The sequence below is a fragment of the Pongo abelii genome, chromosome 19 (assembly GCF_028885655.2).
Source record: "Pongo abelii isolate AG06213 chromosome 19, NHGRI_mPonAbe1-v2.0_pri, whole genome shotgun sequence".
Taxonomy (NCBI): Eukaryota; Metazoa; Chordata; class Mammalia; order Primates; family Hominidae; genus Pongo; species Pongo abelii.
Genome location: NC_072004.2, coordinates 49,156,329 through 49,169,439, shown reverse-complemented (window position 1 = coordinate 49,169,439; position 13,111 = coordinate 49,156,329). Strand labels below are relative to the sequence as shown.

General features: G+C 50.5%; 1 protein-coding gene across 3 annotated transcripts; it reads left to right on the top strand.

Moving 5' to 3' along the window:
• Positions 1–3,020: 3,020 nt before the first annotated feature.
• Positions 3,021–13,111, top strand: NLE1 (notchless homolog 1). Of its 3 annotated transcripts, NM_001131176.1 has the most exon segments (13): positions 3,021–3,049; positions 3,185–3,328; positions 5,240–5,457; positions 5,992–6,071; positions 7,414–7,490; positions 7,664–7,761; positions 8,110–8,302; positions 8,806–8,941; positions 9,088–9,134; positions 9,846–10,048; positions 11,779–11,938; positions 12,022–12,092; positions 12,722–13,111. In NM_001131176.1, coding segments are annotated over 13 exon segments (1,458 nt in total). In that variant the 5' UTR covers positions 3,021–3,031; the 3' UTR covers positions 12,735–13,111.

The window sequence follows — 13,111 nt, the reverse complement described above, 5'->3', positions numbered from 1 at the left end:
ATGATCATGGCTGACTGCAGCCTTGACCTCCCAGGTTCAAGCAATTCACCCATCTCAGCCTCCTGAGTAGCTGGGACTATAGTTGCATGCCACCTGGCTATTTTTTTGTAGAGACATGATCTCACCATGTTGCCCAGTCTGGTCTCAAACTCCCGGGCTGAAGTGATACTCCCACCTCGGCCTCCCAAAGTGCTGAGATTACAGATGTGAGCCACTGTGCCCAGCTGGATCTGTGATTTCTAAATGTGAGGTATACCAGGCTGTTTTGAAAACATACAACAGGGAAATATGACATCATTTCAAAGGTTTCCCTGCATAAGTGATAAATGAGTTAATATACATAGAACTCCTGCAACGTCTGGCAGAGAGTAGGCACTCAATACATTTATTGGATGAATGAATAAATATTCAAGGCAAGACCTGAAGAATGAGGAACTATTCCTGTATTAGTCGGCTCTGGCTGCCTTAACAAAATAGCACAGACTGGGAGGCTTCAACAACAGAAATTTATTTTCTCACAGCTCTGGAGTAGACAAATCCAAGGTCAAGGTGCCATGAGGGTTGGTTTCTGGTGAGGCCTCTCTTTCTGGATGCAAACAGCCACCTTCTCACTGTGTCCTCCTATGGCCTCATCTTTGTGTGTGCTCAGGGAGGCAGTGGGGGTGGGAGAGACAGAGAGAGAGCACTCTGGAGTCTCCTCTTTTCACAAGGGCACCAGTTCTATCTGTTTAGGGTCCTACCCATACAAACTCACTTATTAACCCTTCCTATGTCCTTACAGGGCCCATCTCCAGGCCAGGCATGGTGGCTTACACCTGTAATCCCAGCACTTTGGAAGGCCTAAGACAGGAAGATCATTTGAGGCCAAGAGTTCGAGACCAGCTTAGGCAACAGAGTGAGAGCCTTGTCTCTACAAAAATTTTAAAAAGTTAGCCGAGTGTCAGGTACAGTGGCACACACCTGTTGTCCTAGGTACTCAGAACACTGAGGTAAGAAGAGCACTTGAGCCTGGGAGTTTGAAGCTGTGTGAGCTATGATCACACTACTACACTCTAGTCTGGGCAACAGAGTGAGACCCTGTCTCTAAAAAAAAAAAAAATAATAATAATAATATATCCTATCTCCAAATACAGCCACATTCAGAGCTCGGGCTTCAATATATAAATTAGGGCAGAGGTGTCCAATCTTTTGGCTTCTCTGGGCCACATTGGAAAAAGAATTGCCTTGGGCTACACATAAAATACACTAATGATAACTGATAAGCTGGAAAAAAAATCGAAAGAAAATGTCATAATGTTTTAAGAAAGCTTACGAATTTGTGTTGGGCTGCATTCAAAGCCATCCTGGGCTGCATGCAGCCTGTGGGCCAGGGGTTGGATAAGCTTGAATTAGGGGAAGGGCACAATTCACTCCATAACAGTTCCAGACAGAAAAAACTGCATGGGCAAAATCACTGATGCAGGAAGAGCCATGCCTTGTAAGAACTCAGAAAAAGCCAGCAAGATTTAACCTAAAGAGAGGGGTGGCTGGACATAGCAAGGCTGAATGGACCATTATAAGGAGTGTTCTTTTTTCCTGCATGTAAGGGAGCCATTGCAGGGTTTGAGGGTGAAGAGCAACAGGCCAGATTTTTGGTCTGAAAAGATAACCCTGGCTGCATCGTGGAGAATGGGTGGAAAGAGGCAGGAATGGAAACAGGGGGGCTCATCAGGAGGCTGTTGTAGTGGTCCAGGCAGGTGATGATGGTGACTCTGACCAGAGTGAGGCAGTGGAGATGGGGAGAGCAGATTCAAGCTGTGTTCATGAGGATGACTTGGCAGAGCTTGAGACTGCCTGAGCAGTGGAGGGAGAGAGAGGAGAGTTGGCAAGGGAGATCCTTCGTTTCAGGCAAGAGAGCTCAAGTTCATTGCTGTCTGCTTCAGCTCCTCAGTAATATGGGGAGAAAAGGGTTGTAAGAATTAAATGAGTTATGTGGGAAAAGCACTTAGAACAATTCCTGACTCATTGATGTCATTATCACTATTATTGCTTTACAGCATTGATGATTGTAGAAATGGTTTGCTTTTGTACTCGAGTATTATTAATTTAATTGAGTTGATCCATTTTATTTATTTATTTATTTATTTATTTATTTATTTATTGAGACAGAGTCTTGCTCTGTCATCCAGGCTGGAGTGCAGTGGTGACAGCTCGGCTCACTGCAACCTCTGCCTCCCAGGTTCAAGAGAATCTACCACCTCAGCCTCTCCGGTAGCTATGACCACAGGTGCATGCCACCACACCTGGTTAATTTTTTTGTATTTTTAGTAGAGACCTGGTTCACCATGTTGGCCAGGCTGGTCTCGAACTCCTGGACTCAAGTGATCTGCTCGCCTGGGCCTTCCAAAGCGCTGGGATTACAGGTGTGAGCCACCACGCCCAGCCTTGACTTGATCCATTTTTTAAAAGGATACTAATTTCTAGGCTAGGCGTGGTGGCTCACACCTGTAATCCCAGCACTTTGGGACGCTGAGGCTGGGGAGTGGGGGAGTTGCTGCTTGAGTTCAGGAGTTTGAGACCAGCCTGGGCAACATAGTGAGACCTCGTCTCTACAAAAAATGAGAAAAAAAATAACCGGGCAGGGTGTCATGTGCCTGTAGTCCAGGCTACTCTGGAGGCTGAGGTGGGAGGATCGCTGAGCTCGAAAGTTCGAGACTGCAGTGAGCCGTGATGGCGCCACTGCCCTCCAGTCTGGGCGACGGAGTGGAACTCTGTCTCAAAATAAAATTAAATTAAAATGGGGCAAGTATCCCTGTTGTGAAGAGTCAAAAGTTTACTGTGTCCTCTAAGACCCTGGCGAAAAATAAATATGAAGGCTGTTGAGGGGCGGGAGGAGCACCGGGTAAGCCAATTTCTAATCCCTGAGGCCGTGCGCAGCGGGACGCTTCTCCTCCCCAACAGCAGAGGGCGATGTGGCCGGCGGCGACCCCGCCCGACCACGGAGACGGCGCTCTGTCTTCCGGGCTCTTTCTCCTCCACGTGGGGACGCAGGATGGCGGCGGCAGTGGCGGTGGGTGTGCGTGGATGGGGGCGGGGGGCGTCGCCGCGGGGCGCTAGGGCCCGGGTCCCTGAGGCCTGAGAGAGGCGAAGTGGGGCCCTTCTGGGCGGGCGACGAGGCTGACTCCCGCCCCACTTGCTCGCGCAGGACGAGGCGGTGGCGCGCGATGTGCAGCGGTTGCTAGTGCAGTTCCAGGATGAGGGCGGGCAGCTGCTGGGTTCCCCGTTCGACGTTCCCGTGGACATCACCCCGGACAGGCTGCAGCTCGTGTGCAACGCGCTACTGGCCCAGGTAAGTGGCTGGCCAGGGCGGCCTCACATCTCCACCCCCGGGCGGGTGCGGTGGGGGAATCAGATTACCGAGGGTCTGCGGTTCATGGTCCCCCGCTAACGGACTGTGGTGACCCACCTGGCGTGAGTTCCCACCTATGTCAGAGATGGAATCAGCGGCAAAGCGCTTTACACGCCAACCAAAGGGGTCCACCTGCGGAGAGGGGCCTAGCTTTGAACGCACTGGATGCTGTATTTCATTGATTCTTTGTCACAGTCCCCCAGTCTGGGACACGTTAATATCCCCATTTTACAGCGTGGCCCGGAGGGACTCAATATTTTGCACGATGCTATGTAGTAGGTAGCAGATTTGGAATTGGAACCCAAAATTATCTGAATACCCATGCTTTTATTTATTTATTTACTTTTTTTTTCTTTTTTTTGAGACGGAGTCTCACTTTGTCGCCAGGCTGGCAAGCTGGAGTGTAGTGGCGTGATCTCTGCTCACTGCAATCTCTGCCTCCCAGGTTCAAGCGATTCTCCTGCCTCACCCTCCCGAGTAGCTGGGACTACAGGCGCGCGCCACCACACCCAGCTAATTTTTGTATTTTTAGTAGGGACTGGGTTTCACCACGTTGGCCAAGATGGTCTCGATCTCTTGACCTCGTGATCCGCCCGCCTTGGCCTCCAAAGTACTGGGGATTACTGCAGTGAGCCACCGCACCCGGCCTTTGCTTTTAACCTTTAAGCCAGTGTGTTTACTGAAGAGCTGCCCTGGGGACAGGGGAGGTCCTTAAAATTGCAGTTCCTGGACCCCATCCCAGGCTTACTAAACCAAACTCTGGGATGAAGCAGAAAGTCTACATTTTTTAACAGGCGTTTTGGGAGCTTTTTACACAAATATAGTGTGGTGTGGTAGTTTGGGAAACACTGCATATGCTATATGCTAATCCTATCTTGGACCTAAAGAACCTGAATTAATCATTGGCAATAGGACATTGAACTAATTACTTAGTTGTTCTGAGCCTCTGCTTTTGAAAACTGTCAGTGGGAATATTAGTATCTACTTCCCAGGGTTGTTATGAGATGCAGATAAAGAATTTCAGGCCGGGTGCAGTGGCTTATGCCTGTAATCCCAGTACTTTGGGAGGCTGAGGTGGGCAGATCACTAGAGGTCAGGAGTTCGAGACCAGCTTAGCCAATATGGCGAAAACAGTCTCTACTGAAAATACAAAAATTAGCCAGGCATGGTGGCAGGTGCCTGTAGTCCCAGCTCCTCGGGAGGCTGAAGCAGGAGAATTGCTTGAACCCAGGAGGCAGAGGTTGCAGTGAGCTGAGATCTCACCACTGCACTCCAGCCTGAGTGACAGAACGAGACTTCATCTCAAAAAAAAAGAAAAAAATTTCCAAGTGCTGTGTAAGTGTCCTACAACTGCTGTTCAGTGACTTAAAAGGTCTTGCTAGGCTGGGCACAGTGGCTCACGCTTGTAATCCCAGCACTTTGGGAGGCTGAGGCAGGTGGATCACCTGAGGTCAGGAGCTTGAGACCAGCCTGGCCAACATGGCAAAACCCCGTATCTACGAAAAATATAAAACTTAGCCAGGCGTGGTGATGGGCGCCTGTAATCCTAGCTACTCGGGAGTCTGAGGCAGGAGAATCTCTTGAACCCAGGAGGTGGAGGTTGCAGTGAGCGGAGATTGCTCCACTGCACTCCAGCCTGGGTGACAGAGCGAGACTCTTGTCTCAAAAATAAATAAATAAATAAATAAATAAATAAATGGTCTTGCTCAATGGGCAATGATGGGGGTATCCCTAGCACGGTGGCTGAAAAGAAGAAGCTTCACCTCCCACAGCTCAGTGGGGAGCATCCCTGGCAGAGGGTGCCCCTGCACATCCTTTGATGCAGGTTTGTCCTTTACCATTGTCCTTCAGGAGGATCCCCTGCCACTGGCTTTCTTTGTCCACGATGCTGAGATCATCTCCTCACTGGGGAAGACGTTGGAGTCCCAGGCAGTGGAGACAGAGAAGGTCCTAGACATCATCTACCAGCCACAGGCTATTTTCAGAGTCCGGGCCGTGACTCGCTGCACCAGCTCCTTGGAGGGTCACAGTGAGGCAGTCATTTCTGTGGCCTTCAGCCCCACGGGAAAGTAAGGACAGCTGCAGACTCATGGAGGGGGTATGTGGGGGTGCAGTCTTTGCCTGGTTTGGGGAGGGTCCCCCAGAGTTATAATTGATGGGGCCTCAGGGCTGTCTACCATAGACCCATGCTCTGGACTCAGCTTGCAATTAAGGGACTTCCTCAGTAGGGCATGGTCCCCAAAGGCTGCTTAAGGACCCCTGCCTTGGACAAACCTTTCCTAGACTTGATTTTTCAGGATCTGAGCTGTGTGACTTGTATAAATCACTTAACCTTTCTGAGTTAATTTTTCATCTGTGAAACTCGGATTAGTTACTTCTTTCAAAATTAGAAAGGTAATGAGAAGCTTCAAAAGCTGGTTATAGCTGTGGAGAGGAAAGAAATGGCCTCCTGATGTATTCTCCCAGAGGACAGCATCAATATTGTCTTTCTCCCTTCCAGGGGCGAGGAAAGAGTCCAGTTCCATATTCTATTCACAGAAAGTGATTGAATAGGTGGCAGAAATGCACATGTGCAGTGTCAAGCATCCTCTCTTCTTCCCCAGGTACCTGGCCAGTGGCTCTGGAGACACCACCGTGCGCTTCTGGGATCTCAGCACAGAGACACCACATTTCACATGCAAGGGTCAGTATGCAATTAGCCATTTAGGGGGTCTTCTTTTTTTTTGAGACAGGGTCTTGCTCTGTCGACCAGGATGGAGTACAGTGGTGCAGTCACAGTTCACTTGAACTCCTGGGCTCAAGCCTTGAACTCCTGGGCTCAAGCAGTCCCCCTACTTCAGCCTCCACAGTAGCTGGGACGACAGGCACTTGCCACCACAGCTGGCTCGTTTTTTGTTTTCATAGAGATGAGGATCTCACTTTGCAGATTACAACCCCTTAATATCCAGTTGGCAGCTGTCTGTTTCTAGGTAGAGACCATGTCCTTGAGCCCAGCCAGCCACTTAGACACAAGCAGAAACTGCACCAAGGAGTCAATATGGGACATGGCGAGAGGCTGACTGACTGGTAGCAAGGAGAACCTGGTTTAAATCCTGCCTCTGCCACAGTGGTTTTCAAACTTGAGCACAAATCAGAATTGCCCCACCTTGGGGGCTTGTTAAAATGCAGATTGCTGGTCAGGCGTGGTGGCCCATACCTGTAATCCCAGCACTTCGGGAGGCCAAGGCAGGCAGATCACTTGAGGTCAGGAGTTTGAGACCAGCCTGACCAACACAGTGAAACCCCATCTCTACTAAAACTACAAAAATTAGCCGGGCATGGTGGCGTGTGCTTGTAATCCCAGCTACTCGGGAGGCTGAGGCAGAAGAATTGCTCGAATCTAGGAGGCAGAGGTTGCAGTGAGCCGAGATGGCACCACTGCACTCCAGCCTGGGTGACAGAGTGTGACTCCATGAAAGAGAGAGAGAGAGAGAGAAAAGAGAAGAGAAGAGAGAAAAAAATACAGATTGCTGGGTCCCACCCCTAGAGTATTGGGTCTGGGGTAGGGCCTGGGAATTTGCGTTTCTAACAAGTTCCCAGGAGATGCTGATGATGCTGCTCTGGGGACCACACTTGAAGAACCACTGCTATACCACAGATTAGTTAAGTGATCTTGTGTGTGTAGGGCATGTTCCCTTTCTAAGCTTCAATTTTCTCATCTGGAAAATGGGGATGATAATTCTTGCTTTGCTCCATACCTTAGAGCTCTTTTGAGAAATAACAAGGGATGACATGTACAAAAACACTTCATAGTATGTGTCACATAAGGAATCATTAGAGAGTGATGGTGTTATCTGTGCAGCATGATGCAGAGCTCTAACACTTAGGGTGCGTTCTGTCCATCCCCAGAAAGCCTCATCACTCCTTTTGTTCAATCATTCATTTATTCAAATGGTTAAAGAGTACCTGGCACCTGACAGGCACTGCTGGGCGCTGGGGATAAAGACAGATGTAGTCCCTTATTTCTCCCTCCTCTGCTTTCTTAGGACACAGACACTGGGTCCTTAGTATATCCTGGTCTCCAGATGGCAAGAAGCTGGCCTCAGGCTGCAAGAATGGCCAGGTAGGTGGTTCTCAGGGTAAATAGGCAGAGACTCAAGGGGGCCTTCCTAGGGGACAATTCAGAATCAGGTTCAGGAGTCTTTGGGGAGGGTTGGGTGGGAAGTTGTAGGCAGGGATTTTGGTGGAGCCAGAGACCTGTTGGGGAGGATTATTCAGTGAGCTTCTGTCCTTCAGATTCTCCTCTGGGACCCAAGCACAGGGAAGCAGGTGGGCAGGACCCTCGCTGGCCACAGCAAGTGGATCACAGGCCTGAGCTGGGAGCCCCTCCATGCGTAAGTGACACTGACGGAGCTGGGACAAATGACCCAGGGGATCAAAGCCATCCCCTTTCCCTGCCCAATGCATAGAAGTTTTATGTGAGGGGACAAGATGGGCAGCCTGAATGACCGCGATGGCTTGGCAGGCATGGGAGAAGGGTCTCGGGCAGACCTGCATTGCTGCTTGGGAGAGGCTCTCATCACAGGGTCTGCTGGTTGCAGTCACCTTGCAGTGCAGCCGGGTCTTAGTGTCAGAAAGCTGTCAAAAGATCGTCCATGGCCTTTAAGTTGGGAATGGGGAGGTGCCATGGGCAGACAGATGTTGCCAGGTCACAGATGAGGTCACATCTCCCTTCTCTCCAGGAACCCTGAGTGCCGCTATGTGGCCAGCAGCTCCAAGGATGGCAGTGTGCGGATCTGGGACACAACTGCAGGCCGCTGTGAGCGCATCCTCACCGGGCACACCCAGTCGGTCACCTGTCTCCGGTGGGGAGGGGACGGGCTTCTCTACTCTGCCTCCCAGGACCGCACCATCAAAGTCTGGAGAGCTCATGACGTAAGTGCTGGGAGGGTTCAGAAACCAGTCCAGAAAATCTCAAGTCACAAGATGCTGGCACTCAGAACAACCTTGACATCAGCGAGTCCAGTGTTTCCCAGATGTGTGCTGGGAGCCCTGGTCTAGGGAGGTGTTTTGGGAATGAGGAGTTCTGTGGTTGGTGTTGCACCATAGTGGAGATTGCAGAGTCCCCATGAGATTGTCACACTCTGGAAATTCCTCCTATAGGACACCTGTTGGGCTTTATCTGATCTACCATATCCCAAATGTATTGGACTGGAGCCGTTTACTCTGACATCCCTAACTCGTCCTCCATGAAACATTTTCATGATCTGGACTCCATTTTACAAGTGGGGAGAGACTTGACCCCAGAGGGGTGGTTTGATTAAGATCACAATGCATGAGTGATGATGATTCTTAGTCTTGTACCACCCATCTCCTGGGGCTAATTGCCCAGGCGTGGGGAAGAGTGTGTGTGTCTGACCTGACTCGCTCTCCCGTAGGGTGTGCTGTGCCGGACTCTGCAAGGCCACGGCCACTGGGTGAACACCATGGCCCTCAGCACTGACTATGCCCTGCGCACTGGGGCCTTTGAACCTGCTGAGGCCTCAGTTAATCCCCAAGACCTCCAAGGATCCTGTGAGTGACTGGGAGAAGGAAGAGCGGGGGCTGATTGGGAAGGAGCCAGCTCTCTAGCTTAATGGGGAGTGTTTGCTCTTTGTGTTGGATTTTCTAATCGGCCTTCTTCCTCATCTCCTTTTCTCCCCTCCGGTACTTGGTCACAGTGCAGGAGTTGAAGGAGAGGGCTCTGAGCCGATACAACCTCATGCGGGTGAGTGTGTGCCAGCCACATGCACCCCTAGCTCTGTACCAGTCCTTAGCCGATCACTAAAACCCTCTCAGACCCTTCTCCCTTCTAGACCCAGCTCAGAATGTACCTATTCCAAAAAGTTGTTCTTCATAATCCTAGTTTGCAATCCTAAAATACTAATGTGCTAGAGATCATTTTATTTTGTTTTTTGTTTAGTTTATTTGCTTGTCTATTTATTACATTTCCAACATGCTTCTTTTTTACTTTAGTTTGTTGTTTTATTTAAGATTGTTTACACATTCACGTTCAAAAAATACAAAAGGTAGATCGCAGAGTCTCCCATCTCTATTGTAGCATCCAGTGCCACCAGTATCCTGAATCACCTTCCAGAGATTTAATATACAGACACGTGTCTATATACGGTATATATGTATAAGCACACACATGCATACATACATAAAATCCTTAACACATTATTTTGTGCCTTTTTCTGTAACTATGTATCTTAAAATTTTTTTCTACATGCATGTAGAGTTTCTTTTTCCTTTTGGATGAAGTGACTTGCCTGGGGTCACGTGCGAGTGAGTGGCCAACCCAGTCCTCATTGCTCCTAGTGCTGGCCTCTCTGTCCCTGGCATTGAGTAATCAGGGTGTATGTTTGCTGCCAAAGTCGGGCCCTCCTCCTTCTTTCTGAGACCACACCCAACACAGTGTGCTTTCTGCCTCCCTTAGGGCCAGGGTCCAGAGAGGCTGGTGTCTGGCTCAGACGACTTCACCTTATTCCTGTGGTCCCCAGCAGAGGACAAAAAGCCTCTCACTCGGATGACAGGACACCAAGCTCTCATCAACCAGGTGCTCTTCTCTCCTGACTCCCGCATCGTGGCTAGTGCCTCCTTCGACAAGTCCATCAAGCTGTGGGATGGCAGGACGGGCAAGTGAGTAGGGGTGGGTACTGCTCCTCTGTAAGGAGTGAATGGTGGGAGGGGCTTGGCACTGCCACTTACTAGCTGTGTGGCCTTGGCAGGTGTTTGGATTTTCTAAGCCACTGTTTCCTCTTTGGTAATATGCAGACCCCCTACCTCTCAGCTTTGTTACAAGGTGTTTGTTTGTTTTTAGAGATGACTTTCACTCTCTCGCCTGGTGTTCAAGTGGCTCGAGTGCAGCGGCACGATCTTGGCTCATTACAACCTCTGCTTCCTGGGTTCAAGTGATTCTCCTGCCTCAGCCTCCCAGGTAGCTGGGATTACAGGCCTCCACCACCGTGCCTGGCTAATTTTTGTATTTTTAGTTGAGACGGGGTTTCACCATGTTGACCAGGCTGGTCTTGAACTCCTGAGCTCAAGTGATCCAACTGCCTCGGCCTCCCAAAGTGCTGGGATTACAGGTGTGAGCCGCCATGCCCAGCCTAGTTACAAGGATTTAATGAGACAGTATGTTTAGGACCTGCACTAAGTGGTCACTAAAAATGCTAGTTCAGGCTGGGCGTGGTGGCTTATGCCCATAATCCCAGGACTTTGGGAGGCCGAGACAGGCAGATCACCTGAGTTCAGGAGTTCGAGACCAGCCTGGCCAACATGGCAAAACCCTGTCTCTACTAAAAATACAAAAATTAGCCAGGCGTAGTGGCACGTGCCTATAATCCCAGTTACCCTGGAGGCTGAGGCAGGAGAATCGTTTGAACTTGGGAGGCAAAGGTTGCAGTGAGTCGAGATCACACCACTGCACTCCAGCCTGGGCAACAGAGTGAGACTCTGTCTCAAAAAAAAATGCTAGTTTATATCTTAGGAGAGAAGTGATCTTAGAGCTAGCTGCTGAAGGGGTAGGGCTATAGCCCTGGAGAAGGTGAAGTGGTAGTAGGTAGGCTTGTGGTACAATTGTTACTTGGCCCTCCTCAAAGTGTGGGCCACAGACCAGCAGCATCAGCATCACCTGGGAGCTTGATAGAAATGCAGAGTCCTGGCCCCAACTCAGACCTTGTGGATCTGATTCTTCATTTTAATAAAGTTACCAGGTAACTCTGCTACCCACTCAAGTGTGGGAACCCTTGGTGTTATGAGGCACAATGCCCTTGGAGTTAATCGGATCAGAGGAGAGGCAAAGACACAGGCAAGGGGGGAGAAAAAGAGCCAGGGAAACCTTGTTGGGGCTGAAGGGGGACCTCTGCGTCAGTCACTGTGTTTTTACACAGCAACCCTTTAAGATAGATAATTGGGTTCCTTTTTAAAATAAGGAAACTGAATCTCAGAGAGGCCTGATGGTTTGTCCAAAGAAACAGCTAGACTGTGTTGACGTGAAAGTTCAGTGGGCCCACTGTTACTCCATGCCACCTGTCAGCAGGCACCTGCTGTTTGGGGGGATGACAGGCAGATGGGCTAAGCAGATGGCCACGTTGGAGTCTAAGGCATGCAAAGTTGTGCAGGTATGGAGGGCAAGCAAGAGGCATGCTAGAAGCTACTCATTTGGAGAAGTTTTACAAATTGTAATGACTGGTAATGATTAAAATGGTCTGGGATGGGGACCAGGCAGTGTGATTTTCTAAAAGTTCCCAGGTATTTCTAACAGACAGCCGAGGTTGAGAACCACTGCCATGAGCATAGGGGACCCTTCAGATGTGTTGAAAGATCTAATTCAGACTAAAATCCATTATCGTCTTCTCCTGGACCAGGTACCTGGCTTCCCTACGCGGCCACGTGGCTGCCGTGTACCAGATTGCGTGGTCAGCTGACAGTCGGCTCCTGGTCAGCGGCAGCAGTGACAGCACACTGAAGGTGTGGGATGTGAAAGCCCAGAAGCTGGCCATGGACCTGCCCGGCCATGCGGATGAGGTAGGGCCAGCCCTCAGGCAAAGGAGGGACTGGGATTGGAGCCTGGCTGTCTCCCTCTCACCACCCCACCTGCCTTCCTTTAGGTATATGCTGTTGACTGGAGTCCAGATGGCCAGAGAGTGGCAAGTGGTGGGAAAGACAAATGCCTCCGGATGTGAGTGTGGGGGAAGTGGTGGTTGGCATGCACAGCCCTCCTACCCCTAAGGTCCCTCTTTGCACACTTTCCATTATGGCATAGAAGTCCGCAGGGCCCCTCCAGGTGCTCAGACTGTCTTGAGGAGGTGTGTGGAGCCAGAGTCTCAATGGGCAAGTGGGAGGGCCACTGGAATAACAGAGGCCATAGGACATCTCTTAGAGGGCACGTCCAGGTCTTTCTATCACTGGACTTCAGAGTCGCAAGACCTGAGTTCAAATCCTGGTTCTGCCAATGAGTAATCACAGAGAACTTGGTTAATCAGTCTCTTGGGAATTATCAAACCTTCACAGACAGGATCAAAAACAGGAGGGTCAACACTCTGGAAGCCAAAGTGTTGTGTGCTTATAAGGGATTGTGACTGTTTGCTGGTGGGCATCCCGAGGGCCAGGCCCTGGGTGGAGGTCCTGGTGGCAGCAGGCAGTGAGTGGGCAGCCTGAGTTTGGGTGGCCAGAGCAGGGATGGTCACCCGGCTCTTGGTGACTCTGAGGGTGGACCACAGGCCGTCCGTCAGTTGACACTGGGATTATATGACAGCCTCCCTTTCCTAAGGTGGAATCCCCATCCTGACACCCTTCCCTTCTCCACAGATGGAGGAGATGAGAAGGCCTGCAGTTCTCTCTGACCCTCACCTGGACTCGGCCTCTGCCAGCTGCCTTCCCTGCCAGAGAACAAAGGCTGAGATGGCAGTGCACACACCCTCCCCACCAGTGGGGACCTGAGAATGCGTGTGGCCTGCTGTCCTTGACAGACCCGAGTGGGGTCTTCCCACAGATCCCCTGCCTGTGGCACACCCCAGAGCCAGAAATCGAAAGTCACAGGAAGTTGTCACTGAACTTGGCCTGTGTCTGCTACTCTCTACCTTGCTGGTACAGACAGGGGTGGTGGGCGGCCAGGCTCTATGACTGGGCCCCTAGTGTCAACTCTGTACAGGGTCAGACCCCAGGTTCTGTGACGAAATAAATAACTTATGTTTTGTG

Bases quoted from the DNA above. Each gene is read 5' to 3' on its own strand.
- NLE1 (XM_054535098.1), top strand. From the start codon at position 7,453: ATGGCAAGAAGCTGGCCTCAGGCTGCAAGAATGGCCAG. The intron at 7,491-8,109 runs GTAGGTGGTTCT...CCTTCTCTCCAG, and splicing joins CAGGCTGCAAGAATGGCCAG to GAACCCTGAGTGCCGCTATG. The intron at 10,049-11,778 runs GTGAGTAGGGGT...CTCCTGGACCAG, and splicing joins TGGGATGGCAGGACGGGCAA to GTACCTGGCTTCCCTACGCG.